This window comes from Castor canadensis, chromosome 5, assembly GCF_047511655.1.
Source record: "Castor canadensis chromosome 5, mCasCan1.hap1v2, whole genome shotgun sequence".
NCBI classification, from domain to species: Eukaryota; Metazoa; Chordata; class Mammalia; order Rodentia; family Castoridae; genus Castor; species Castor canadensis.
In genome coordinates, this window is record NC_133390.1 from 3,528,028 (window position 1) to 3,555,543 (window position 27,516).

A 27,516-nucleotide genomic window follows, 5' to 3' on the forward strand; every position below is an offset into this window, starting at 1 on the left:
CAAGGAGAGAGGTGAGCGAGCCCTTTCCCAAGTAGGGGCCTGGTGGGGGCCACAAGCTTCCTCTCTCTTGGGACAAGCTTCCTTTAAGTGGTTTCTCCCACATCACCTCTGCCAACACCAGGAGGCTGTGCAGCCTTTATCCAAGGCTGAATCCTTCCTTTCGGAGGAAGAAACTCAATCAGAGATGAATGCTTGGGTCATTACTGCCAGAGGTTCCCTAAAGGGATTACATTTGAAAGGTCTTGGCTTAAATCCCAGCAGAGGGAAAAGCAACCTCCTCCCCTCCATGATGGGGGACTGTCTTAGGTCCTTGCAGTAGGCCATTTAACCAAATTACCCTAAAACACAAAGCCAAGAGAACAACCTGGAAGTCTAGACTACAATATCCAAATCCCCACTGCCCAGTGTGACAAGGACAGCCCCAAAGCAGGACACGGGGAGAGGGACACAGGGCACAGCTTCCCCAGCATGGCCATGGCTCTTCTCAAGCCTGTAGGAGTGGGTGAACAACACTGTGTGTGGAAGTCTCCACCCCCTACCTGCTGTGGTCAGAGTCCTTGAAAAATAAGTCCTGTGTCACCCTGTCTGCCAGCAGCCTTCAGTCCTTACCTCTCCAAGCTCCACCCCTTGGAAGGCCTCTGGTCACATCCTTGCTTATTAAGAAGATCACAATAACTTGTTCACAGTGGAAAAGGGACATGTAGAGGTGTGATTCCTGGGGACAGAGGTCCTCAGAACTGGGTGCTCTCAGAGACCAGGTTTAAACCCAGAGGCATCTCACTGGTCTTCCCAAATTGCTGAGACACCGCCCTCCCTCGCAGGGGTCAAGGAAGCTGCCTTTGGAGTAGAGCTGGCCAGCCCCACACGGCACGGTGCCTTGTCCTTACCAGACCCATGGATCACAACCCTAACCCACAACTGGAAATGTAGAGCGGACAGGTTCCTTCTGCTCTGACCTCACCTGGAGTGACCCTGAGGCACGGTCACGGACTTCTTGTTCTCTCAACTCTATACCTCACCAGTTGTCATGCAGTCTCCACGCATGAAGTCTCACACTTATCTTGAAATTAAATGAAGATTTTTTTTTTTTATAAAGGCTGTTTGACCCTGGTTATAAAACTGAATCTAGAAGGCAAGGCCATGTTTGCACAGAATAAGCAAATTTAAATTTTCACTTTTAATATATATTTCAATTGCATTTACTAAAAAAGCTGTGATAATAAAATGGAATGGACTGCCATGTATTTCCAAACCAAATCCACACACAAGTAAAACCCAGACCCTCCTCATTCTCTGTAAGTAGGGAATGAACGTATCAGGTTCACAACCTCACAACCTGTCGGAGCCGAACATGACCGAGTGCAGTCATTTACAGACAGAGCTTGCAGAGGTTAACTGATCTCACAAAACACTCTTTCACAGGAGGCCCCGACCCGACCCGACCGCTAGGACAACAGTGCTCTGAAGGGAGGAAGCAGTTGCATTTCCCTAAAGGTGACATCCACTGGCACCTCCCCGCCTGTCCAGCTGGCCCATGGCTCACACTGCCCGGGTTGCCCCAAAGCTCGGCCTCCACGCTCCCCGGAGGTAGCTCATGTGATATGCTAGGAAAGGGAACTTGGTCTTTAAAAATCAACATGGTGGGTGTTCTGCACACGTTTTAGGCAAAATGAAAGTACTCAGAAAGTTAGCAAGAAATAATCTGTTTTGTTTAAAATGACACCCATATAGAAAAGAACGGGTCATGAAGGACCTGTTCGAATTCCCTTATGACTGATTGTATCACTCTTAGTCGGTCAAGTGCAGCCAGTATTCTGGTCTCCCTGCACTCGGGGCACCTTCCTCAGGTGTGTGTAAGTGAGACCCGCTCAGTGGCTAGGCCCAACCCATTCCTTCTCTTATCGAAGTTATGTTATTTACCCTGAAAAACTCCTCAACAATTATTCAAAAGATACACTTTAAAAAAAAGTGAAATTTATCGACTTTGGCTCCGAAGGTAACTTCCATCAGAAAAGAGACGAAACTGAAAAAGATGACACGGTGAGAAACGACAGTCACAAAATGGAGTCACGCCACACTTAAACTTTCTTTCCCAAGACATTGAACTTCCCAGCGAAATTCCTCAGCCAGGACAGATGCGACCTGGACATCAGGTGGAATTTCTCCAAGGAAGCCTTTTGTCACCAGCTGTGTTGCAGGATTAAATTCTGCCCCAGCCGTGGTATTTTAAATTCTGCATGTAAAAAAGCAAACCTTCCTACATCTTCCTAGTTTTAAAGCTAGAAAAAGTAAAGGAGGGAAGATCCAGCCCGGCTGGGCAGAGAAGTTGAACACCGGATACCATCAACCGCTGTGGTCTCCAGGTTAGGTCAGGATAGTCTCTGTGTCACCAGGTGCAGGTGCCCTGCCATTATTCAGCAGAGCCCTTGGCCACACGACTGATTTGCCTCTTTCCTGGCATCTGGGCGTTTTACCTCTCTGCTCGGATTTTGTACCTCAGGACAAGATAGGCAATGAGGCGCAGGGAGATGAAGAAGATCCCAAGCACGATGAAATCCAAGTAGAGCTTGGCGTTCTCCACGTCCAGCTCTCTCAGAATGGCCTCCGACTTCTGAAAGTGGCACGTCTCGTCAATGTCGCAGTGCAGGTCTTCTCGGTCCAAGCCATAGATGGAGAGGATGACACCCTCAAAGCCGTACCTAGGCAGGAAAGCTCAGTCATCAAATGAGGGAGACCCTCACCCACCCGTGCAGCCATTGCTAACAGGCAATGCTGCTCGCTGTCTTGTCTGCTGGCTCTTGGCTGACCTCCCAAACAGCTTCCTCCCTGAATCCACATCTCCCCCACCCAAGCACATTCAGCAGCCTCACCGCCATGTTTCTAATTTTGTCACCAGCAAAACCCATATGGAGTCAGGCGCCAGTGGCTCACGCCTGTAACCCTAGATACTCAGGAGGCAGGGATCAAGAGGATTGTGGTTCGCAGCCAGCCCGAGGCAATTAGTTCTCCAGACCCTATCTTGAAAACACCCAATACAAAATAGGGCTGGTGGTGTGGCTCAAGTGATAGAGCACCTGCCTAGCAAGGATGAGGCCCTGAGTTCAAGCCCCAGTACTGCAAAACAAAAACAAATGTAATGAACGGTAGGGGAGATGAATCAAAAATACTTGGACTCCTTCCGACCTTGTGTACTTTGTAATGGTTAGCTATAATAGTGTGTTGGATATCCTGGCAAGGACACTGGAGCACTTAAATAAACACTGCATCATCTTCCATTCTGCTCCAGCTCTGCTTTGGCAGAACAAAAGCTCCAATTTTCAGAAGAAAGACAGTGGGCTCTGGTTTCTTGGTATTGGCAAGCACACCGATTGTTGAAACTCAGTACAAGGGCTTTGTGTCATCTTGTGTTTTCCTGAACAATATACCTGGGTCTGAACTGACACTCTAGAAAAGCAGCACTTGTTCCCAGCTGGGATCTTGTGTGTCACAGGGAATGGCTGAAGCTGGGGCCCTGGTGGCGGGAAAAGCTCTAAAGATAGGCACTGCCCACAGGAGGGCCAGCGTGCAGTGCTCAGAGCCACTGAGCAGAGGAAAGAGATCTGATAGTCCGTGGCCCAAGGACTACAATATTCTTGTCAGAAGATATTGGGGTGTTTAAAAGATGACTCATTTTTTCTGGATTTCTTATTTAGGTTTTATAATCCAGATTTTGTTATAGTACTTTTCACATAAAATAATAAAATATGGATACACAGCCGCCACCTCAAGCAGCTCTTGGAAACACCCATAATATGAGGTGCATGTGGTTTCTTAAGGTATGACTCATTAACATTTGGGGGGTGTGTGTGCGTGTTCTGGCAGGGGTGGGGCACACAAAACTAGGGAAAACAGAGCCACACTTAGTGGACACCCAGGAAGTGACTTTTGAGATCACCTCATTCACTGTCCTTTCCTGTTGCCACTAAGTTCCCGGGCTCCCATGTGCTACCTGACGTAGGAGATGTAAGACATCCATTGCAGGTAAGTTGGGATGGTGTCAAAGCTGACGAAGAACCCCGAGAAGAGCAGGACAGGGATGGCCGTCACAGGACCCACGAATGTTGCCACCTGGGTACAGGGCAAGGACACAGCAGAACTCACTGGAGGAGACAGAGGTAATCCCGCCCAGTTTCCTGCTCAGGTGACTGAGGACGGTCACCATGAGCTGGAAAGATGAGTCACGTAAGATCCAGAGTGTTTGTGGCACAACTAGGACCAGGGTGGCTTCTGAACATCCCTGGCAGGGTCAGTGGCCTGGTCTCCTGCAGGGAGGCTCATCAGCCCCAGCAGAGGAGGGGACTAAGAAAAAGATGCAGTATCCTGAGGGCAGAGGCCAGGTGCCTTCTGGGAGTGGTCAATGGAGATGTTGAGGGGCCAGCACACAGCTGTCCCTGGAGCTGACAGCCAGGTGGTATCACCACTTCTGAGGGCCCCATCTTGAGGTGGAAGTATTTAAATCAACCTGCTGTGACACTGGCAGCCTGTGTCTGGACCCGCAGGACCCACTAAAATGCCCTCCTGGAGGTTAATGGTCCTGGCACTTGCTAGGCCTGAGTGGAGTCACTCAGGCCCTCAGCTGGCCTGGCCAGCCTGGGCATCAACACCACTGGCCCAGGTTGAACTTGAAACAAAACAACAGAAGTCTGGCTCTCGACTTATGTGGCTATGAACCACTGAGTTCATGTGTGGTGTGGGATGTGTGCCTGTGGAGTGTGTGTGTATAACGTGTAATGTGTATGTGTGCGGCGTGTGGTGTGTCTGCCTGTGGTATGTGTGAATGTTTGTCTTTAGTATACAGTGTATGTGTGCTGCTTGTTGTATGTAGTATGTACATGTGTGTTGGGTGTGTGTGTAATGTGTGTGGTGTGTACACATGGCATGCAGGAGTATGATGGGTTCCCAGTCAGATGTACCTGAGGCCCAACAGCTCTGGGGGTGTCAGGGGCCTGGGATGGGGTCTGAGCAGATGAGCTGGGGGTGATTCTGGGGGGCTCAACCAGCTGGGACAACAGAGCATGTGTGTCTGTTGTGTCTGGTGTTTGTGAAGAGCTGGGGCTGCAAGTGGGCAGGCTGACCTCCCATGGTCCTCAGGGAGCCTGGCAGGGACAGTGTAGAGGGAGGAATCTGACAGGTAGGAATGCCTGCTCTAAACAGCAGCTGGCCAGGTGGCTAGGCTGGGCCAGGCCATGGGAAACAGGTGACTGTCACAGAAACCCTCACAACCTCAGCTTCGAGAGAGGGAGGGAGGCAGGGGCGGACGCTCACTTGGGCAGGGCCAGGGTGTAGTACAGCCTGAGGGATCAGAGAGTTACACTGCGAAGGAAACCCAGGCCTGTACCTGGCTGCTGTGTCAGAGCAGTGGACTCAAAGGAAAGGCCTCAGTCTCCAGGGAGCAAGATCTGACCACTTCATAGGGCCTCTGGTACTGCAGGGCTGGGGGTCGTGGGACAGGTAAGCAGGAGTGTGGAGGGGGCAACAAGCGCTATTCCTTCAGTGGGCTGCAGGCTGGTGTGTCCCAGCACTGCTCTGACTGTTGTCTTTTGCCCTTATGAGACAAGGCAGTGAAGCAGACACTGTGCTTATTCACCCCACAAGTGAGGAAACTGGGCCCTGGAGGCTAAGCATCCAGCTGATGGTAGACTCCAGAGATGAACCTAGAGACACGTGCCACCCAGCATGGGACCTCAGGGGTCCTCAGGTATGCATGGTATATCCATGAGTCCTGACTTTGGTTTAAGGAGAGGCTCAGCATGGGCATCCTGAAGCCACAGAGGTGACTAAACTGCAAGGACTTGTGGGTTTGGCAGGTTAGGAGTGTGCTGGACCATGCTTCTTGAGCAGATGGACAGAGGGTGGGTGAGAAGGTTTGGGGTGGGGAGTAGGTGTCTGCTGTGGTGAGTGTCTAAGGGATGGCTGAGTAGATGTTGACAGCTTAGCCTCCAAACCAGCTATGTGACCCCACCAAGTCACTTTGCCTCTCTGGTCCTCACATGTAAAAGGGGATAGCAAAGCACCAAACCAAGCCTGAATAGGCTTTAGAAAGCCTGGCAAAGTGCCCCTGTGGTGAAACACCCACTGAGGTCACTGTCACTATAAGGCTGACAATCCTGACCACGCAGCAGGACAATGCCATTCCTCTGATGGTGGCGAAGCCATCACGGAGCTTCAGGGCAGAACTCAGGAGGAGGAGGAGGAGAGGTGGCATTGACCCCACAGGGAGCAGCCGGGGCCTCAAGGGTCAGGCAGAGGTGGTGAGGGGGAGCCTGGCCCACGGCAGTTCCTTAGCTGTTACCTGCAGGGACGTGGAGGCAGCTCCGATGAGCAGGCCCAGAGACTGGGCCACGAGCGAGGTCATGGTGCCCAATGCAGCGAAGAGGACAAAGCGCACGGCATCGGACGGCTGTGACGTCATCCAGTACACGATGCTGCAGTAGGCCATGGGGAACATGACCTGCAGATCAGAGTCTGTGTCACTGGGGGGTGGGGGGCTCAGGTGGTGTGCAGTGCCCCGAATGCTCAGTAGGTTCCAGCTGCTGCTCTTCATCTGCAGCTCCAGCCAGAATTCCTAGGTCAGGACATGTCACCCGCCTCTCTCCTCAGCAGGAGGAAAACGGTGCAATTTGGCTCCGTGTTTCTGGCCCACTCTACAGCTCTGCAGGTTGCAGAGGACAATCCCTGCCCCTCTTCAAAGTCACCCCTGGCTCACACACCTGAAAGGGGACATCGGCCATGGTCTTGGCCAGGTAGTAGGCCTTCAGGCTGTACCAGTAATTCAGATGTTCTCGCAGAAAGACGCTCATCTCCAAGGGAACTAGGACAGGGAGAATAGAAAAGAGGTGTCAAATGGGCACACCTGATGGACAACAGCTGCGAGGGCTATCTAAAAATACCCAAAGCCCAGGGCTAGGGGAGGTGCCCAAGTGAGACAGCGCCTGTCTGGCAAGCGCCAGGCCCTGAGTTCAAACCCTAGTAGAGCAAGACACTGCGTGCTCAGAAAGGTCATGTCTTGGTCGGGCTTGCCCTCAGTCCCCCATTCTCAGGTAGGCGTCACTGGCAGTGGGGGAGGGCAGGTCTGCGGTCGTCACTCACAGGTCAGAACGGTAGGCATGAGGGCGGCAAACATGAGGAACAGCATGGAGAAGAAGAGGAAGCCAGAGTTGCTCAAGACCTTCTTGGCTTCGTTCCCGATCCCCAAATAGAGCAGGCCAATGAGGAGGCCGATCCCGATGTGCGAGGTGATCCTCAGGTGTGTCAGGACCTGGAGAGACACGGAGCTTACCCGGTGCAGCTGGAAGCCAGAGAGCAGGGCCAGGGCTTCTTCGAGCACCAGACCCTGTTCTCTGCAGTATCGGATCTTAGGGTCCATTCTCCCATTCCTCCAGAGAACAAGCCAAGCTTTCTCCCACACTCCCACACAGGTATACCTGCGCGTGCATACACACGTACACTATGATAACAGAAGTAATCAACTCCCTTTGTTAAAATTCTCTCCAACACTGGCGGACAGGAAATGTGTCCCTCTAGAGAGAAGGGTGGGGGGCTGGATCTACCAGAGGCCTGTACTGTAGAGCTCTGGCATCGGTTGTTATGAGCCCCTTATTGTGAACTATGAGTCTTCCAACTTGGGTCCCAGAGGCCACAGTGGACAGGCCACCTCTCCCAGGCAGGCAGCCAAAGCATGAGTGTCCACTGAAACCACGCATGTTATCAAAGTTCTCTCATTCACCACCTCTGTCCAAATAAGGGAGACCAGACCTCCCTACTCCTTATGCCTCACCATGCTCTTTGAAGGAGGAAGGCACTTTCCTCATTTCTGATGTCACCCTGGCCACCTGGCCTATTTTGGCCAGATGGCCAAAATAGAATGTGAGCTCAAGTGACCATTTGCCACCTCTAAGCAGAAGCCTGAGGGCTGCCCTCCTGCACTTCCCTTTGCTATGCTCTAGAAGGGTGGGTCCAGGTGGGACTGCTCCTTCATTTGGGGGCCAGGGATGAGAAGACAGATTGGGGTCAAGCCTGACCCAAACCCACAGCACATGCATTACACAGCTGACACACACACTAACTGCTGCGGGCACTAACGTGTTGGGACCGTTACCGCAGCACCCGAGTGACAGTTGACTAATGCAAACAAAGGGAAATCAACCTGAAAGTTCCCTGAATTGGGAGGAGTCAGTGAGAAAAACAGAAACTGGGGGGATGCAGAGGACAACCTTACCGAGTCCCTCATGATGCTCAGGAAGGTCCTTTTAAAGAGGATGCAGAACTGAGTGAGGCAGCTTGCCGAGAAGCTGTGGCAGCCCTCTGTGGCAGCAGAGTCCTGCAGACACACCAAGAAGGGGCCGGTGAGGCTCCAGCAGGCCCCAAACTCCTTGCTGGAAGGAGCTCTTATCCAGCAGGTGCAAAGTACGCATGCAGCTCGCCCAGGTGGGGATTCGCATTACCTTTCACAACCCCTTTAATCGTTTTGCCTGCTTTACCTCTTCAGAGGGCCGGTGCCAAAGGAAAGGGTTCACCTCGGCATCGCCCCCGAGGTCTCTCTTGTAGTCAGGATCACACATGCCCTCCCGCACTGCTCTCACCAGGCGGCTGTTCTGATCACCGTACTCTCCGGATGCCACCTCCATGACTGCAGGGGACACAGAAGACAGGGTCAGTTCAGGTTCCAGAAGATGCAGGATTTGATGGGAACCTCATGTCTCTCATTTTACAACAGCAAAGTCATTAGTCTAGAGGGTAAATGATTGCACAATGCTGCACGACGATTGCAATGGTAGATGACGAGTCATTAATGAGCCAATGTGCGGGTCTCAACCCCCCAGCACGGTCACTCTTCCTGTCGGGAGGCTGGTGTCAGTAAACTCATGCATCTACTGATGTGTCCATCACCCAGCGCAGCTGACCGCCTGCTCCAGGCCACACCAGGCTAGAGCTGGGGAGGTGAGCAGGAGAAAGCAGGCTCCTCTCTGAAGAGCTCAGAGTGTCTGGTGTGTGACAGCAGCCCTAGAGACCACAGGGGCGGAGTGTCCCCTGCTGCACAGGGTCTTATGCCCTGAAGATCCTGAGGTCAGTGACTACCACCTATCCCCTCAGATCCTGGTGTCCCTTCTGGACTCTGTCACTACCCTTCCTCTCCACCTCCAGAGCCTCTCATTCCAAGTCCCCTTGACACACACTTCCTCTGCTGCTGGCTGGTCGATTCCATGCTCCATGGAGAGACTGCTGTTCCTTCCTGCCCGCCCACCTCTACGTTCTCCAACCCATCTTCCCTCTCCTTCCTCCACCACCTCTCTGCACAGACCTGGCACTCACCTCAATACCTGCTAATGTGGAAAGCCCCCTGCTCCTATCTTTTCCACAATCCCCCCAGCCTGGTAAAACCAACCATCTGCCTTCCCGTGTGGGTATCGAGACACCAAGCACTGTCATAGCAAGCTGTAAGCCAGGATACACGGGCCCTCCAGAAAGTCGTCTCCAACAGATCCAAGCAAGCCCCGTGCTGTCAGGTGGTGCCTCTGAGCGCCTCTGGTCACTCACTCCCACCCCCCACAGGCCCCAGCACCTGGCTTCCTGTCCTCTCTTCAGAGGACGCTGAGGAAAGCAAAGCCTCCAGAAAGGAGCAAACCACGTGTTTCTCGGAGACCTCCTGCCTCCTGTGAGTCACATCTTCTCTGACCCGCCCCTCTCTTCTTCCATTTTCCCATCCCTGCTCAGCAGCACTGTCACCCTCCCTCTTCTCCCTCATGAATGAATAAACAATTCTAAACCCGATGCCTCGGTGCCTTTCCAGTATGCTCAAATCTCCCCTTTAAGTGGAGCTCTCCCTTGTCCTCCACCTCCTTCTGCCCCCAGCTCTATCTTTCCTTCTTCACAACCTGCTTCTTGTGACTGGCCAGCGTTCCTCAGAAATCATACCTTGGGAACACAATCTGGAAAATGACGTAGTAGAAACTATGGGCTCCTGAGAGCACTGTGGCCAGAGCTTAAGAAATACAATGGAGTGAGAAAGGCTGGAGAGGGGTGGCCAAGGAGGAGGGACATCCACCTAGAACCTTCGAGTGACCATGGGGAGCAGGATCTTTGTAGGGAACAGGTCAAAGACCTTGGATGTAGAGCGGGAGGCCCTAAAGCCAGTGACCAGTGTCCTCACAGAGGACAAGGCCAAGAGAGGCCAGGGCAGAATCTGGTTATCAGTCACGTCCACCTGGAGGACAGGGAGAGTCCTTTCACCACAGGACGACACCTGAGCTGTTTATGGAATACTCCAACAGTTCCCAATTCCCATTAGACCAACTTGGCGCCCATCAGAGTGGAAAAGACTCTTTTTTTCCTTCCAGTGGATCTAGGCTCTACTCACCAAAGTCTGCTGGGTTATGGTAGGTGGGACAGTTCAGACCTAAATCTCTCAAATATGGCACAAGATTGGAGACCTTCCCTCGGTACACACATTGTCCTTGACTTAGGACGTAAAGCTGCAGAAAAGGGAGGACAGAAAAGGCATCAACTTCAGTCTTCCTCTGTAAAACAACAGGAACTCCCATTCAGTCAGTCAGTCAGTCAACAGTCAGTCAACCAGTCAGACACCCTAGGAACTAGAAGAAGGCATGAGTATCCAGAGTCGTTTGCTCAGGCCCACCAAAGCCTAGTTGGGGGTCTGACGGAGATTCCACAGAGTGGGTTAGGGATCTGGGATGGGGATCCTGGTCAGGGGTCCAAGTGAAATCCGAGGCCTGCATACCTGGTCAAAGAGCTCAAAGAGCTTGGCGCTGGGCTGGTGGATGGTGCAGACAATGGACCGGCCCCCCTGGGCCAGCCCTTTCATCAGGGATACCACCTGGAAGCAGGAGGCGCTGTCCAGGCCACTGCAAGTCAAGAGCACCATGAGACATGGTGGGTGGCAAGCAAAACCCACAGCCCCAGGTCCTGGGGGATCTAAGCAGTCACTGCTTTGGGAGGGTATGGTGCAGGACCTGCTGCTGTTTCCCCTAAGATCAGGCTCTGCTTGAGAAGGGATGGGAGAACCGTCCAGGTAGGCAGTCGGGCCTCCCAAATGACCAACGGGCATGGTGGCCAGTATGGTAGTCATCACTTGCAACTCCCAGCCCTCACCCTATTTGGGGAGCTGGCAATGGTGTGGTGGCCCCAGAGAGGGCAGCCTTGGAGAAGCAGATGTTTTACTGAATACATCAGTGCCTTTCCCAGGATGCAGTGCTCTGAGGTTCCCTGGGGCTCCTGCCGGTGTTTGGCAGCCCTGGTGACCTCTCTTCTTTCCTCTCCTTCCTTGGCACAACAGCCCAATTTCTGCCTCTGTCCTTCCACTGTGCAGCTATAGGGACAGGGGACTGTGTACACTGGACGGCTCCTACCAGCTCACTGCTCCTGGGCAGTCAGCCTGCAAAAGACAATTTTAAGGGCTTGCTGCAGTTGCCTTTCTAGAATATTTTTACAGAGGCCACCTAAGTACTGCCATCTGGGGTACAGCGCCAGTCTTCAGGGTGGCTGTGTCACAGAGAACTGCTAGGTATCTTGGAAGAGACGGGCACACAAAGGGGCATCCCACCAACCATATCCCCATGTTCAATGGGTATCGCACAACCTCATCACAGGCATGTCTCTGAGTCTGGGGGAGAGAAGTGCAAGCCAGCCCCTCTGCCCTGCAATCCTAGAGTAAACGGCATGTCAGGATGGCAGGGACACGTAAGAATCTCGATGTTGATGAGGGGGCTCTTCCTTGTGCCTCCCCGGCCACCAGCCCAGACACTCCACAGCCCTGGCTTACCTGGTGGGCTCATCAAAGAACATGACTGGTGGGTTGTTGACCAGTTCCAGCGCAATGGCTAGGCGCTTCCGCTGGCCACCCGATAGGCTCCCTGTACGTGTGTTGGCGCAGGACAGCAAGCCCAGTGCTGTCAGGATCTCCTTGACCTGGGGTGGGGGGAGCAGGAGAACGAGAGTCCCGATTAGGAGTTGCCCTCCTCACCTCGTCACCACCAGGCCCCACGTGCAGAGCCCTGCGGCTGCCTGACCTGCTATACACACCTCACCAGGCCATATGGGCCTGTGAATTGGGGCTGCCCAGCCTGGCCTGGACAGGTGACACAAGCTGTCTTCAAACCCGTGGTCCTGACTTGGATCAGGATGCCAGTGCTGTCCAAAGGTGAGAAGCAGTGAGGGAGTCACACTCAGCCTCCAGCTGGTGACCTGGCACATCCCTTCACTTCTAAGCCTAGCCGAGTGCCTGCTGCAGAGAAGCTCTCTGATAAATATTTGATCAATGTGTGGATTAATGGGTACAGAAGTGGATGGACAATCAGGTTTCTGAACAGCAAAAAGGGTCACAGTAACCCTTAAGCAGACTAGTGACAGCAAAGTGTCTAGTACAGTAAGTATGCAGTCCCCAGCAGCTGTTACCCTGCTAGTGTCACCCAAAACATAAGAGTGCAGCCACACAGCCAGGCTTCTTGAAAGCCTTACTGTGCATGGGAAAGTGAACAGACCTGCGGTCTGACTGAAGTTGGGGCCACCTGGTCGCTCTAGCCTCTAGGAAGAGAGCTGAAAGCTGAGACAGGAACAGCCTACTATGTATGCATGGTGCCCTCCCACTCAGCCCAGGACGGTGGTTTCAGCACTGACTCAGGAACAGCAGGTCAGCAGGCTTTGGGGCCAGTTTCTGCTGAGTACCCAGCTCCAGCCTGTTGTCTTCTCAGTGCAGGCCTTGGGAGGTGGAGATTGGACCAGCTGCTGCCTCTCTGCCAGGCTCCCCTCCCAGGGGGCAACTGCCTCAGTCCTCCCTCCAGAACTTGACCCCACCCCTGGCAGGGCAGCCCTGCAGCACACAGCCCCTGGTGGCCATAGCAAGAGGACCTCAGGCCAGAGGCTTCCCTGGGGAGATGAGGTCACCCAAAAGGAGGCAGATCTCACGAGGAAGAAAATTTCCACTCTGAACTTTTGAATTATTTATTCATGGTCAGTACAAAGTTCAGCTTTGGTGACAGAAAGAAGCAGGGCAGCACTGCTAGATAGGCCAGGAGCAGGTGCTGGGCCGGGTTAGAGAGACCTGGGTTCGAGTCCTCTTCACCTCTCCTTGCTGATGTCCTCCATCCATTGCTATGGCCCACCTTGCCTCTGGGGGAGGCTGATACGGGAAAAGCTCCAGTGTGGCTGTCTGGAAAAGGCCGGTAAAGCAAGGCTGTGGCAGGTAGAACTCTGTTTTTGGCACTTTCTCTCCTTCAGCACAATGTCTGCTGGTTTTCCCAGGACAAGGAGGCTCCTGGGGTCTTCTAGGACAGCTGGCTGATGCTACAGGATGACTGAATTGCTGCAGGCTCACTCTGAGGGCATTCCATGTACACAGTGCATCCACTCTTCTCACCCACCCTGATGCGGGGGAAGCTGGAAACAAGGGCATGGTTGATACCTGGCTTTCTGCCCACCAGCTGGGCACCTCCACTAACTACCAAGTGTCTCCAGTGTTGCCTCTCAAGGGACATTATGCAGGTTGGCTTTGTTTAAAAACTAGTCAGAAAGGATTAAACAATGTCCATCTATTTATATGTATTTCCCTAAACAAGCAAACAAAAATCTCCACGGCTGCTTAGAACTATGGTCCTCTTGGGGCCTCACTGTCCATGGATGGTCTCGGCAGCCCCAGAATGGCCCGTGGTGACCTCTCTCTCTCGAGGAAATGGCCTCGCCGGAGGGCTCCTCAGAAAGGGCAGAGTTGCCTTTTCTGGGAAGTAAGGCCGACTGTGAACAACACATTTTACTACCTGCCTGAACATTCCATTCCATTGTGCTTCTAGGAGACATAAATAACTTCCACCTGGGCACTGAGGGGGCTGGCGGGAAATGAGTCAGGGTACAAAGCCAACTGCTGCTTTGTCTTTGAAACAGTTTTGCCATGGGTTCTTGTGGAGGTGGGGTGGGGGGAGGGTTGGGCTCAGTCAGGGAGGAGGTGGTCGGTGCAAGCAGGGCCTCAAGTGAGGAAGCTATGCAGGACAGGCTGCCACCTCTGTCCTGCAAGGCTAGCTTGCTGCGACACTCATCTCAGCAGTTGACAAGTTGGAGGGGCCCTTACAGAGTTGCTTGCACTCCTTGTGCTCCTATAGACCAGCTGAGAGAAGCAAAAGGCCCCCTTCCAGTCTGGGTCCTGCGCCAGTCCCATGGAGGACACTCACACTGCCTGAAGCCTGGCCGTGGCTCCCCCAGAGTCCTCTTGGTTCCCCAGAAAGATAACATTTTCCATTCCAGGAGACACAGTAGGTCCTCTGGCCCTCCCCAGACCCTGACCAGTCATCCAGGTGAGGGCACAGAAGCTGGAATTTGAAGGTGACATGCAGTGTCACAGACAGAACTGGTGTGGAAAGGCCTGTCTGGCTACACTTGCTCACCCTAGGCATCTACTGAGAGGCACGTGCTCATCCACCCAGAGTCCAGCTAATACAATTCCCCCAGCTTCACTGGAGAAGACCAGCCACAGAACACAGCTGCAAGGAAATGCTCCCTTCCTCCAGCTCCTTCCCTGAGTCACAATGACCCTAGGAACTCAAAGACTTGAAAGACACCATCCAATTCAGCTGACACTACCCAGAAGGAGGTGGTGCCTGGCCTCACATCTGAATTACAGACAGACAGAAGCTCAGTGAGCAGGGGGCACAGACCCAGAGTTAACCAGTGAGCTCTGGGGGCCAGGGTGAGAGGGCCCCTGTGTGCTCAGATCTGCTTCTCTGTAGGGCCCTCTGCACATCAAACCCTTTTGACCGCCTTGTCTGCTTGTCCCCACATTGCGAGTGTGTGGGCAGGCCCGATCCTTGGGCCTTTCATATGGGTCTGGGAGGCAGAAATTTCTCTCCTCAGCTGCTCACCCTCCAGAAAGCCCCTGGTCTCCAGGCCAAAGATCAGCCAGCAGCCATTCTTCGAAGTCTGTGTGGAGTCTCTGCATTTTGTCACTTGCTCACAGGCAGTTGTCAAAAGGGACCTGCAGGATCCTGCTGGGCACCTACATCACACAGACTGGATTGTGAAGCCCGGAAGGCTAGAGGATGGGAGTGACCAGGCATGAGAGGTGGTCCTGGGGTCACCACAGTCCTTTGGTCATTCAGTGGGAGTCACTTCTTGATTCCAGAAGGAAAGATCTACCCCACATGGTGCCTCCAGTTCCCACCAGTCCTGGTCCTGGTCCTGTAGTGGATGGGATGGTGTTCTTTCTTGTTAGTGGAAGAAGAGTGATGTCTCTGCTGACTTCAGGCCCACCATGGGCATGTGTGTTCCAATACTTTGCTCTCCCTCTTGTTTCTGGTGCTTAGAGCCCAGGCTTCTGTTTGGTGTCTAATTGGTTGTATGAATCAACTCCAGGGCCCCAAGCTGGGGACCTAAACAGTGGAAATTGCTGTCTCAAAGTTCTGGAGGCTAGAGGTCCAAGATCAAGATGTCTCAGGCCTGGCTTCTTAACCCTCTCCCTGGCTTGCAGATGGCACCGTCTCCCTGGGTCCTCATCTGGTTGTTCCTCTGTGTGTGTCTGTGTCCTGATCTCTTCTTATGAGAACACAATCAGATTAGATCAGGGCCTTACCCTAGTGACCTTATTTTACCTTAATGACCTCTGTAAAGACCCTATCAATTCTGTAGTGCTGGGAATCAGAACTTCAGCACTTTGGGGGAATTTCAGGCTATAGCCCTTATCTTCACTCTCAGGCACAGCTGTGGAGAGCCTTGGGGGTGACATGGTGACTGCATGTTTACCTCATGCAGGTCAGAAAAAAACAGAGGCCACAGAGCACTCTCGACTCCACCCTATACAGTAAGGTCATCAGCTTGGTCCCTCTGCTTCTAAAAAGGGACAGACACACACATGGCTTCTGCGCTTTCCACAGCTTCTTGTTTGGGGTTTTGCGGATTCATTTTTCCTCCATTCTCAGAATGAAGAGCGAAGGAGTTGCTTTCCTTCTTGGAAATGGGTTCTTTCCACCCAGATGATGCATGTCACTCCCTGTCCACTACCAGTGGTACAGGCTAGATCCCACGAGTTTGAAGGGTGCAGGGGGAAGGAGGAAGGAACCCTGAAGTTGCATAGTAAGATGGTTTAAAGTTACTCAGTAAGAAGAAGAGGGAAATGCCACGAACAGAATTACAATGAGTGTTTCCTGAGCACGTTTGCTATGTCCTTCTGACAATCCCATCTCACACCAAATCATGAAGAGCTGCATCGCACCACAGACAACGCCCCTGCCAATCCTGCTCTCTTGGCTGCTGGACAATGACACCTCAAAGGCATCACAAGATGAAGTATGTACTACAGGTGGGGCTTGCTGAGAATCCCAGTGGCGCTGAGGGAGAGCAAAGAGGAAGCAACCCAGCTTCCCCTGGATGGAGTGTAAATGTGGACCAGTCACCCTCTGTGTGGCTTTCTGGGGCTCCCATTGGGTTTGCTTACCTGTACCCCTTCCCTGCTCCCTGGGAACTTAAGGAGCCAGAAAAAGTGATAAAATGGAGGAGAGAGTCTCAGTCACCCTAGAAACTGTTTACTTTCTTTTTTAAAAAAAGTCTGGCTAATAACAAGTAAGAACCAAGTTTCTTCTTGTGAGTGTATGTGGGTGGAGGGTGGTTATTTTTAAACCAATGACTAACCATCTTCATTGTCAGTGTTTTATTTAAAAATTGTTAATCTAAAGCGTTTTAAACACTGAAGGAGGCAGAGCCCTTGGCCTAACCCTGAAGGTGACATTTCTGGCCACCAGAGGGCTGAGGCATCAACTGCTGGATCTGAAGGGCAACATGAAGTAGCCCCAGAGCCATCTCTCTTGCACTCTGGTCATGCAGCCCATGGTACCTGCTGAGATGTCTCCTTCCCCCAAAAGAGGAGGCGAGAAAAAAATCAACAACCAGAACTAAAAAGGCCCACTGCACACTCTCCTGATAAACTTCACTCACTCACCATCTCTCTTCTGCCTTCGTCCTTCTCCTGCAACTTCAGATGTGCAGACACCTGTGGCGGAAGAGGATGACAGTGTGAATGGTGTTGGCAGGGGGAGCCTTATGAGGCCCAGGGCCCCAGCAGCATTCTGAGCCACCTAATGGTGACAGAACACCCCAGAAGGTCTCAGGTTCCCATGTCCCTTGGCCTAAAAAAGGTATCAGAGCAGTACTGGTCTCCTATACTTCCAGTCATCTCAGGGGAATTCTTTGCTATGTCCATGAAAGGAGTCAGACATGGACAATACACAGACAAGCACACCCCAGGCACTGGGACCTTGAAGACTTACCCATGGTATCTATTTAGGAATTGCACAAACCACTTGTCAAACCTTTGATAGCTTACAATTATCACGGTGAGAATATTTACACTGTAAGAACTGGCAAATGCTACACGTCTGGCTGCCATTTCTTACTGTTCTGTTCCGTTTGCTGGGATCCTGTTACTGGCAGCACTGGGCTCCTGACCCTGCTTGGGAAAACCCTGAGAAGGAATCACTAAGCCCAAGATCAATCTTGGCTCTGCTCTACCAGTGTCTGTGTTCCTGGGAACAATAGGAGACTCAATTTCCTCACTGGCCTGATGGTGAGGTTAAAGCCATAAAGCCCATCCTCCTCCTTAACTAGTGAAGTCAATTAAGGGGTCAAATGAGAGACTGAGAGTCAGGGGGGAGAAGTGAAGAGGCCGCAGGCATGGGACAAGGCCAGGTCTATGTCATTTCTGTAGGGCCAGGTGCCCACTGTGTGATGCCATGCATCACTTTTCAGGCTGCCTGGTGGTTATAAAGATCAGAAAGCAGCACACAAAAAATGCACAACAATGTCTGATCACCCATCAGCATGTGATAAACACCTGGTGTCCAGTACCATTCCTGGATGAGAAACAGGACCTTGTATTGTAAAAGGTACAACAGCCCCAAAGGTATCAAGAAATTCTCCAGGTGAGAGTCTGACTGAATGTGTTTCTAAAAATAGATGAATTTCACAGCAAGATCTGGGGAGACGTGGGAGTCACCAACCTGTCTGCAAAAGCAGCAATCGAGCTGGAAAATCAGAGCAATGGTTCTCAAGCAAGCAACAACCTGGTCCGCCCAAGCACTCACTAAGAACTAAGTTCGGGTTACCCAATGCACAGGTGCACAGGGGACGTGTAAAAATGGCTTTTACAAAGTACATGGAACAGCAAGCTTTGAGATAAAGAAAAACTTCCCAATGCGCTCCTTATCCTGGTCTATTTGCAAACTCTTCCAAGTGCTCTGTGCCCACCAGAGGCCAAATAAGTAAGCAGGGTTCCCAGTGCACACTGTCTGGGGAGGCTGTCTGGGTGGAGAGGTGTCTATTTACCTACAGAACACCCAGTACCAGGGAAGAAGAAAGAGAACAATCCAACCAAGGCCCTTTCTTTCTGTTCCCCACAAAGCAGGTCAGGGAGCAGATCACATATCTGAAATCTTAACCCACTTCTCTTTACTAAGAATCTCTTGGACTTGCATGAAACATTGTGTGGCTGCCACTCTCTCATACTCAGGGAGGAAGCTTTGCCCAGTTCAAGTCAGGAACATGAAGCAAGACCTTTCCAGATGGCGACACCAATTCAAACACCGTACCCACTGACCAAAGTGCAGAGTGGACCAGACTGAGAATGTCTCCTATCTAGCCAGGGAAGGTACAAATTTGCTAGGGACTCTCTGTGGTGACAAGGAGAAAGCAGAAACAACAAACAGTGCCATGCACAAAGTGAGCCATGATAAGTGAACAGAGCTGAAGTCTGATTTTCCAATCCCCTTTCACTGGGAGGCATTCTGGTGGTGCCCACCATGAGACAGTCATCGTGAGGTGGGCCTAGTTAAAGATGGAAGCCCAGAGTGCCAGCACTTGGGGAGGTCATGGTCTGTTCAGAAAGTGTGACCAGACTGCTCTGGAAATCCATTGCAGAGGTGCCACCTGGACACTACTGTGGCCCCAAGAGGCAAGGCATTTTTTTAACAACCCCTGGATTTCTCCATGGGAAGACACACTGGGATGTAAAGAACAGTGACAGAGTGACAACACAACCAGCACTGAGGAACCAGAGGTCCACAGGTTCCACCCTGACCTTCCTGTCTGCACTGCCCCAATTCACCATTCTAGCCAGCCCTGCACAGTCTCACAGATGAGGGAACTGAAGCTGTGGAGCTGAGGCAACTGAAAGGGAGGAAGTCAAGATCGGCAGTGAACCTTGGAGACCTTTCTAGAGTCAGAAAGTTCTGCCTCCAAGTCGCCACGTGGTTGTCAGCAGCTGGCTGACCCTGGTTCATGGCTTCATCCTTGGAGGGTCCACTTCACACCTGCTTTCCTGAGATTACACAACTGGTGATTGTGTAGAGATGCATGTGTGCAGAGCCTGGACTCAACAGGTGCTCAGCATTTGCTGACTCTTCCCTCACCTGACAGGCAGGTGAGTTGGATGAGACTGTTGGGCTCTAACCAGAGTAACTCAAGGATGGCCAATGGAAGGGGAAGTCCTTCAACCCATGAGGAGTAGGACTGTGGTTACCATGCAAGTGGTCAGCCCTGCCAGTGATCAGTAATCTCAGAAACTTGACCATGGCTTTGCCAAATATGGTCCTTTAAAACTCATGGTCTTGGGGTTCAGTTTCCATGCAGCTGTCAAAACAGCGAGGCTGGGGCTGCACTCTGCTGTGTGTGGGCCTGGAAGAGCATCCAGCCCGTGTGCAGCGATGCCAGTGCGCTGTAGAGGATTGTGGCCATGGGTGCCGGGTGCAGCCGGGGGTGCAGCTCACCATCATAGCCTCCTGCACAGTGAGGTGCGGCAGCAACATGTCATCCTGCATGATGTAACAGGACACCTTCCGGAAGCAACGCAGGTCCCGGGGCAGGCCGTTGATGAGGACTGCTCCTTTCATGCCCGTCTCCCTGCAAAACCAAGGAAAGAGAAAGCCATCAGCCTACCCTGTCTTCAAGGGCTTAGAGAGGGCAAACCAGTGAGTCCTCCCTCCCAGCCTCTTCCCAGCAGAACCATTCACTGCAGAGGGACAGAGGGATGGGAGACCCAGAACACACACTATAATCTGCAGGAAGAAAGTGCCCAGCAGGGGAGAGGAAGCCACACAAAGGACCAGTCTGGGATGGCATGTTTATACTAAGTGGCAATGGCTGCTTTTCCTTTGTTGGCGCCACAAAGACACATGGGGTGCTCCTAAATGCATCCATGAGGTAGAGATGTGAACCCGTGTCTTCGCAGTCTTTGGAAACATGCTGTGTACAGCTCACTACCTAGAGAAGCCTGCAATGAGACCTGTGAAGGATTCCAGGCAAGGCCTTGGGCTCAGGTGGCTCAGAGACAGGGCCCGGGCCCTGGCCCTGGCCCCTGCTCAGTCAAGTAGATATTCCTTATGCAAGGGGAGAATTTTCTCCAACCACAGGTGAGCAGGCCAGGAGCCTCCCATGGGCTAATGGGGAAGTAGGGGCACGGCCACCTCATGCTAAAGCCTCTGGCCTCTGGTCTGCTGCCTTTCAGGGGTTCCTGCTCACTGGAAGACTGGCTGCAGAGCTGCTCAGCCCTCAACTCCTTCCCTGGACCTGTCTATACAGCTCTGCTTCCTTGATGTCATGGCAAACAGGAGCCCAGGACAGTGTGTGGGGACTGACTGCTTTCCAGCCCTCCTCAGCCCACTGCTGTGCCTTGTGGTGAGTCCTGTTTCTCTCCAGACGAGGGGCATGTCACTTGGCTTCCCCCTGGATACCTAGGCCTGGTGGGGCTGCCTCTGGCTCTAGGATGCCCAAACACCCTTCAGGCCTCCAGGAGCTGTGGTGTGTCAGGTGGTGAAAAGCAGCCGACTCTGCAGAAAACACTCCACTTTCCTATGTCCTCCCCATGGGGGTTGAGAATTTGGTTCTAACTTTGAGATATGATTATACCAGGCAGGAATTTGTCATAAGTAAGAACTTTCAAAGCTCTAATTTCTAGTATTAAGGAGTAAATCAGAAACTCTAAGGAAGGGGTGATTGGTGGGTTTTTTCAGTAAATGAAATTATTATTATTTCACAGGGGAGATGTCCCAAGTACATCCTAAAACCAAGGAGAGAACCGAACTCTTAACTATATATACTGTGCCTTTTCCTCTACTTTTCACACATACTTATAAGAAAGTTCAATTTACAGGTTAAGCAGGGTAAGTCATTAACAACAATGTCTAAAAATAAAACAGAACAATTGTAATAATTTACTACAATAAAATCACCAATGTTGCCACTCTTGCACTTTGGGGTCATTACTAAATAAAATAAGAGTCACCTGAATGCTGCACTGTCATACTGCTCTAGCCAATCTGAAAACCCAGATAGCTAGGGAATGACTAATGGGCAGGTAAGGTATACAGCACGGATACCCTGGGCCATGGCTGATTCTTGTCCTGGGTGGGCCAAAGTGGAATGGCACTAAATTTCATCACCCTTCCCAGAAAGATAAGCAGTTAAAAAATTATGAATTTTTTTATTTCTGGAATTTCCACAGTTGGCCCATGGTTAGCTATGGGTATCAAACTATAGAAAGCAAAACCGTGGATAAATGGGGTATTCTTACTATTTAGTATTTGCTAAAGGTATCTAAAGGAACCTATGAGAACTCAAAACAACCAGATTTTAGCAAGCAGTTTTCAACACTTCAGTCATTCATGAATCAATGACCTCGGGGACAGAGATCTCTAAAGTGGTAAACAGCTTACAGAACCTCAGGCAGTTCTCTTGTGCTCTTCTGAAACACCTTATCTTGCTTTCTGTCACACTTCCTAACTGCTCTCTGTCTTCCCTCCTTGTCCTTCCTATGTCTTCCTGTTCCTCAGGGCTGAGCTCATTTAGGATGCTGCCTTGTCCACCTGCCCAGGGGCCTCTGCTCCAGTCACATGTGGCCATATCAGCAGGGGCAACCTTTCAGAGCTGCCCGCGTTTTTGCATGGATTCCAGAGCTCTGGATGTTTCCCGAAAGCCCATGCGAACAGAGCCTGAGCAGCTGCTGCCGTGAGAAGTTTGTGCCCTGCTAGGGCCTTCTCACCTGTATCCAGCCAGAATGTTCATGAGCGTGGACTTCCCAGCTCCGGAGGGACCCATGATGGCCACCAGCTCACCACTGTTGAATTTCCCAGAGATTCCTTTCAGGAGGGTCTTGTACCCTGCAAAAAAGCAGATCACATCCATTTCTAATGGCCACGGGACTCATCTTGTGTGACCCCAATGCAGTGTGTGCAAACACACCAGCAGACTGGATGGCAGAGCTGGGACAAAGACAGCATTTCTTGTGTTGCAGTAGAAAATGTGTGCTCGTCTAGAAAACAGATCTTGTGTCTCTTTTATGCCCCGGCCTGTTTCCTCAATTGCACGTTATGAAAATGATAATAATTACAGCACGTGCATACTGCTTCAGAGCTTGCAAAGCACTTTCACATACAGGATTTCGTCCACGAGGCTCCGCCATCCCCATTTTAGGATGGAGGAAGCCCCAGCCATGGTGTAGGCAGAGCCTAACTCAGCACAGCACCAGGCCCATGGTTGTACTCAAGAGCCTGCATTAATTACATGATTCTCTTAGCATTTCATTTACAAATTATTGACTTATACTTTATATATTTACATAAATATAAATTATATATAATTTATTTATGCCTAATTGCTTTCTAATTAATTGATACATTAAGAATTGCTTAATAATTAAAAGAGTTTATCGTCATGTAATCGCATCAAATAGCTTTGGAATTTCTGCCAAGTCTCTCATCTAAGAGCTTCATAAAAGGAAAAGACTATATACCCCAAGCAAGCCACACTAACATGTTCAAGTAGAGGTTTAAGTGTGCTATAACTGACAAACAGAAACAACTGGATTCATGGATGGGTCCCAACTCAGAAATGTTGCCCGGTGTGGCACATACCACACCCCCGTGTGACCACAAGTCCTTATGATTTTAGCCCCTGCACATACTGTTTAAGGGAGCTCAGGAGACAGGGACATGAGGGGATGCAGAGAATTTGCCCAGTCCCTTATTCCAGACTCCCTCCCCAGGCTCTGCTGGACATCCAAGCCTGCATATTTTCAAGAGCTCAGGCCCAGGGGAGCTTTCTCCCTGCTGTCTTCCTGTCTTTGACAGATGGGACACCTGAACATTCCAACCTGTCACCAGGTGCCACCTTAATTTGGACGGGGAGTCCCTGAGGCCTTGTTTAAGTGAGGCAAAGAGAAGAGGAAGCAAAAGCCAGGAAGCTTGTGGCCTGGTGACTCTGACTCATTAAAGAGCAGAGTGTGGCTGTTGCCCCAGGAGGGCTAAGTGTCATCCCAGGGGCCCAGGAACAAAGAGAGGGGTGCAGAAGGGCAGCTCAGATCTGCATAGGAGTCCAGATCCCACTGTGACAGCAGATTAGCAAGCATGAGGCATGGAAAACCTGAAGGAGAGGAGTAGGGGGCAGGAAAGGGAGCCCCAAGAGTCAGCTTCATGCTGGGCTGCTCTTGTCCTCAGTGGACTGGCATAAGGAAGAGCTGGGGATGGCAGAGACCCTTTCTTGTGCAAGGAAGCTTCCAGCCCAGCAGCCTCATTAGACAGAGCTCTGTGCCTTGGGGCCAGACTCTTGGGAAAGTGGTCCCCAGGGACTCTGCATGACATCACCCAGGGAGCACTAAATACCAGGTGCCCGCTCATTACTGCACCGTGCCTACCCAGGCTGCAGTCAGGGTTACTTCTGAGCAAACCTTTCTTTAGGCTGTTTCCTCTTAAAGTTTAGAGCTGATGCCCAACTGAGACTTCATGAGCCAGAGGAGACAGACAGGTGACTGCAGTGACCACTAGCAAAATGGAGCCCAAGCGTGGTCTGTACTAGGTCATGATGCCCTAACGGCAGCCTTGCCTCAGGGTCCTGAGGAGGCTATTCCCACAGTCGCCAGCAGGGCCCATCTGTCAGCTCTGTTCTGACAGTGTCCACAGCCAAACTTTGACCCATGCTGGGAGCCAGATGACCACACTAGCTGGAGGATGCTCCACGGGTTGTGATGCCATGGACAGAGCCTGGGAATCGGGTAGGTGGGGAGACTTGGGAGTATCAGCCCTTTCATGGGGGAGGCAGACAGGAGACTTAGACCATCTAATGGCAATCACGAGGCCAGCCTCCAGGCAAACTGAGGTCCAGAACATTCTGCTGGCAACAATCGTCTCTGGGAGGGATGCTGTTCCCTTGGGTGGGGAAGCACTAGTTGGGTAGAGGTCTTGCAGAGCAGACTTTAGACACTGCTCAGACTTCACTGCTCCAAATATTAGAAACCTGCTGTTCTTCAAACAAATAAACAAACGAAAACAAGGCAGACACACTTTGGAATTGATGAGCCTGGTCAGTGGTCCTGGAGACCCAAGCTGAGTGTACACCGGTCTGTCCAGCCCAGGAGAGCCAGGACTGCCTCCAGGAGCACTGTGCACTCAGTGAGGCCCAGGACTCCCAGCAAGAGGCTTTCTGCTGCCACAAGCCCTGTGAGCAGCCCCATACACCTCCAGCCAGATTCTGGAGGCATCCTTCTTGCTGTCCCCACATCCAATTCCCTCACAGAAACACAAAATGAAGACAGGTCATCTTGTCCCTTATTTGAGCTCTGCACAACCCACTGCTGGGCATAATGGACCTGCCTCCACCTCCCTGCCACAAGCTCCCTTGTTCCCAAGGAGCTCACCTGTGCTGCTTTTCTGGCTGGGACCTGAGTGCCCAGGACGGCAAACACAAAGATCCACCACAGGACAGTGGATCCTGTGGTCATCAGACCAAATGGGTGCAGTCTTTAAAACAGCCAGACCAGAACCCAGACAGAACGCAAAACCTAGAACCCAAGTTAGAACCTGGACAGATCCAAGTCCATAACTCAGAACCCAGAACCCATACACAGTCCAGACCAGAACCATAGATCAGAAAACAGAACCCAGACCAGTAGCAAGAGAGAGCTCAGGTGAAAACCCATCAGCAGAGTCCCCAGGGGAGGGGGATGGGGCATGGCTGGGAGAAGGGGCATTGCTTTCCACCTGTCTTTAATTGTTTCCCTTCCCCCTTCCCTGAATTAACCCCGACGTGTTTATCTGCTGCTGTACTATATGTGAGCACTTCCTGCTAAGAAGAAACCAGGTAGCTTAACACTCTTTTAAGACTTAAACCCATCATCAATTAGTAAGAGCAAAACCAGCCATAAGTTCAGTTGGCTCTCTGAGAAATGAAGATAGGGGAGGGGAGAAGAATTGGGAACCAGAGGAGAGAGAGGAGGCTACACAGGTTATGCCTCTCCTGGGGTCCCGAAATCAGCCGTGGGCTTAGGGTGGCCCTGGAGTCCCAGACCTTGGGGATAAGAGAAAAGTGAACGCCTGTGGCTCGGGGGCCACATCTGTCCCTCACACGGTTTGCTCCCTCTGGCCCTGCATCCTTGGGAGGAACAGGAGCTGAATGTGCCAGTCCTTCACAGCTACTCAGTGAAAACAGCATGGAGAGTTTTAGTCCAGAGCTCCTCCAAATCTCCAAGCCTCATCAGATTCCACTCTGCCATTTGGGCGAGGGGCTGGTGAGGGGTGTGGGCCCAGGGAGGCTGGGGAGAGAGAGCTGGGAGACCCACGAAGCATGGCAATTGCTACCTACCACGGCAGGCAGAAATCCTGAGAGCTACAGGGCCAAAGATGGAGCTGGGCTTGCCCTGATATTTTCAGCATTCCCAGGACATTTTCTCCTGATGCCCCCTGGGGACACAGGGAGGGCCCTGAAAGTCTCCCCAGTACACCCCAGACACCCACACCCTTCCTGGGTCCCCCCACTCCTCTCTCTCCTCCTTCTCATGGCCCTTGCTCCTTCCCTTCCTCTTTTTCTCCCCTCCTGTTTCCCGCTTCACTCCATCAACTCTTTCTCTCTCCCTCCCTCTCCTCTTTCCCCTTTTATCTTTTTTTCTCCCTGTGTCCCTCTCCTTCTCTCTTCCTTTTCATCCTCTCTCTCCATCTCTCTCTTCCCCTCTCTTCTCTTCAGCTCTCTCTCTAGCTCTTCCTCTTTGAGATGCCAGAACCTCCCCTTTCCATCTTTGAACAATCTACTCTGGCTCAGTGTAGACATCCAATACACAAAGCCAGGTGGGTGGGTGTCTAACAGCTGCCTAATAACAGCACCAAGTGAAGGCTAGAGGGAGGGTTCTTTAGTCTTGCCTTTAGCCATCCCCATCCCTGGGCTGCAATGACCTTGAGGAAGAAGAGACAGTGTTGAAGCAAGACCGCTTCTCCTAAACGTGGCCAAGCCACCACTGGGTGCCCAGCCTGAGGCCAGGCACCTGTCACACACACTGGAGTTTGCTTCTCAGCTCTGTGAGGACATGATCAGGACCAGCTTCTCCATTACCAAGGCCCTGTGTGCCTGGAACCCAGCCTGGCACCCATGTTACTAAGTAAGTGTTCACAGAGCTAGTGAGCAGAAGGTGGGCTCTCTATACAACCGAACCCAGAATGACAGCCACCAACTTGGGCATTGCCTCTTATTTCTTCTAGTAGGACAGACTCCTTCCCTTTGGGGTACAAGCCAGCATGTGCTAGAAGGGCCTAGGAGCCTCTGTAGGTCCAGCTGCCTGCACTGTCCCTGAGGTCAAACCACACAGGACCACACTGTGATTTTGGAGGGGCTTCTAATGTCTATTTGTTTTGTATTGTGAGTCCAAACAATGGCACAAAAATCACTAGTCAGCCTTTAGGTTACTGCAATCGATATACCTATTGTATTTATTTCAGATTGATTACTTTCGATTCACATTTTACTGACACATGCAGAAAAGTGCAGAGATCATAAATGTATAGCTTGACACACTGTCCCAGAATGAACACGCCTGGGTCTCCAGCCCAGGTCAGCAGGCAGAAGATGACGGGCTCCAGAAGCCCTCACGGGCCTTCCATCACTGCAGTGGAAGCTGCTCTGGCATCTTGAGTAGATCCTAGGGCTTTTGGTGTTTACACAGAGGAGTGCATTTTTTCCTAAACAATTTTTTTAAAAAGATAATTTCCTCCCCCGGAAATCAAGACAGCATCCCTTTGCTCATGGAAAAATCTCAAAGCATGCTTTTTCTTTTAAGACGGGAAGTTGTTACCTAGTAATTCTATGAAGCCCCTGCTTGCTGCTGTGTGACCTCTGCCAGGCTGGCTACACCCCTCACTCAACAGCAGCTCCAGGCTAAGCTGATTGTAGGCCAGAGAGATTTCAGGAAGCCATGGAGGAGCAGAATGCAGCATTAACTAACAGTGCTTTACAAAGAGAATAATCTCTGTCAACACCTACAAAGATTCAGGGGACACGTGACAGTGTAACTCAGGGTCGGGGCTATTTTCTCATTTTGTGGAGACGTGGCCTGTCACAGAATGACCAGTGCTAAGCTCTGGTCACTGGTGTGGGTACAGTGACAGCCTTGCTCATGCTGTCATGTGTATATCTCATAGCAAGCAGACTACAGAGTTCTCCATATTTCACAGACAA

At 51.6% G+C, this 27,516-nt stretch overlaps 1 protein-coding gene across 3 annotated transcripts in view; it reads right to left on the reverse strand.

Annotated features, from left to right (window-relative positions):
• Positions 1–1,158: 1,158 nt before the first annotated feature.
• Abcg1 (ATP binding cassette subfamily G member 1) overlaps positions 1,159–27,516 on the reverse strand; it is a 63,848-nt gene continuing 37,490 nt past the window's right edge. For 2 of the 3 annotated variants that reach the window (XM_020185428.2, XM_074072602.1), the window contains 13 exons: positions 22,064–22,181; positions 19,794–19,926; positions 16,973–17,023; positions 11,819–11,964; positions 10,778–10,901; positions 10,397–10,511; positions 8,520–8,668; positions 8,258–8,359; positions 7,129–7,297; positions 6,750–6,850; positions 6,332–6,490; positions 3,989–4,107; positions 1,159–2,699 (listed from right to left, as the gene is read on the reverse strand). In XM_020185428.2, the coding sequence (XP_020041017.1) occupies positions 2,471–2,699; positions 3,989–4,107; positions 6,332–6,490; positions 6,750–6,850; positions 7,129–7,297; positions 8,258–8,359; positions 8,520–8,668; positions 10,397–10,511; positions 10,778–10,901; positions 11,819–11,964; positions 16,973–17,023; positions 19,794–19,926; positions 22,064–22,181 (1,715 nt within the window). In that variant the 3' untranslated portion in view covers positions 1,159–2,470. The remainder of the gene's footprint in view (positions 2,700–3,988; positions 4,108–6,331; positions 6,491–6,749; positions 6,851–7,128; positions 7,298–8,257; positions 8,360–8,519; positions 8,669–10,396; positions 10,512–10,777; positions 10,902–11,818; positions 11,965–16,972; positions 17,024–19,793; positions 19,927–22,063; positions 22,182–27,516) is intronic. The other variant, XM_074072603.1, reaches the window with a different exon arrangement.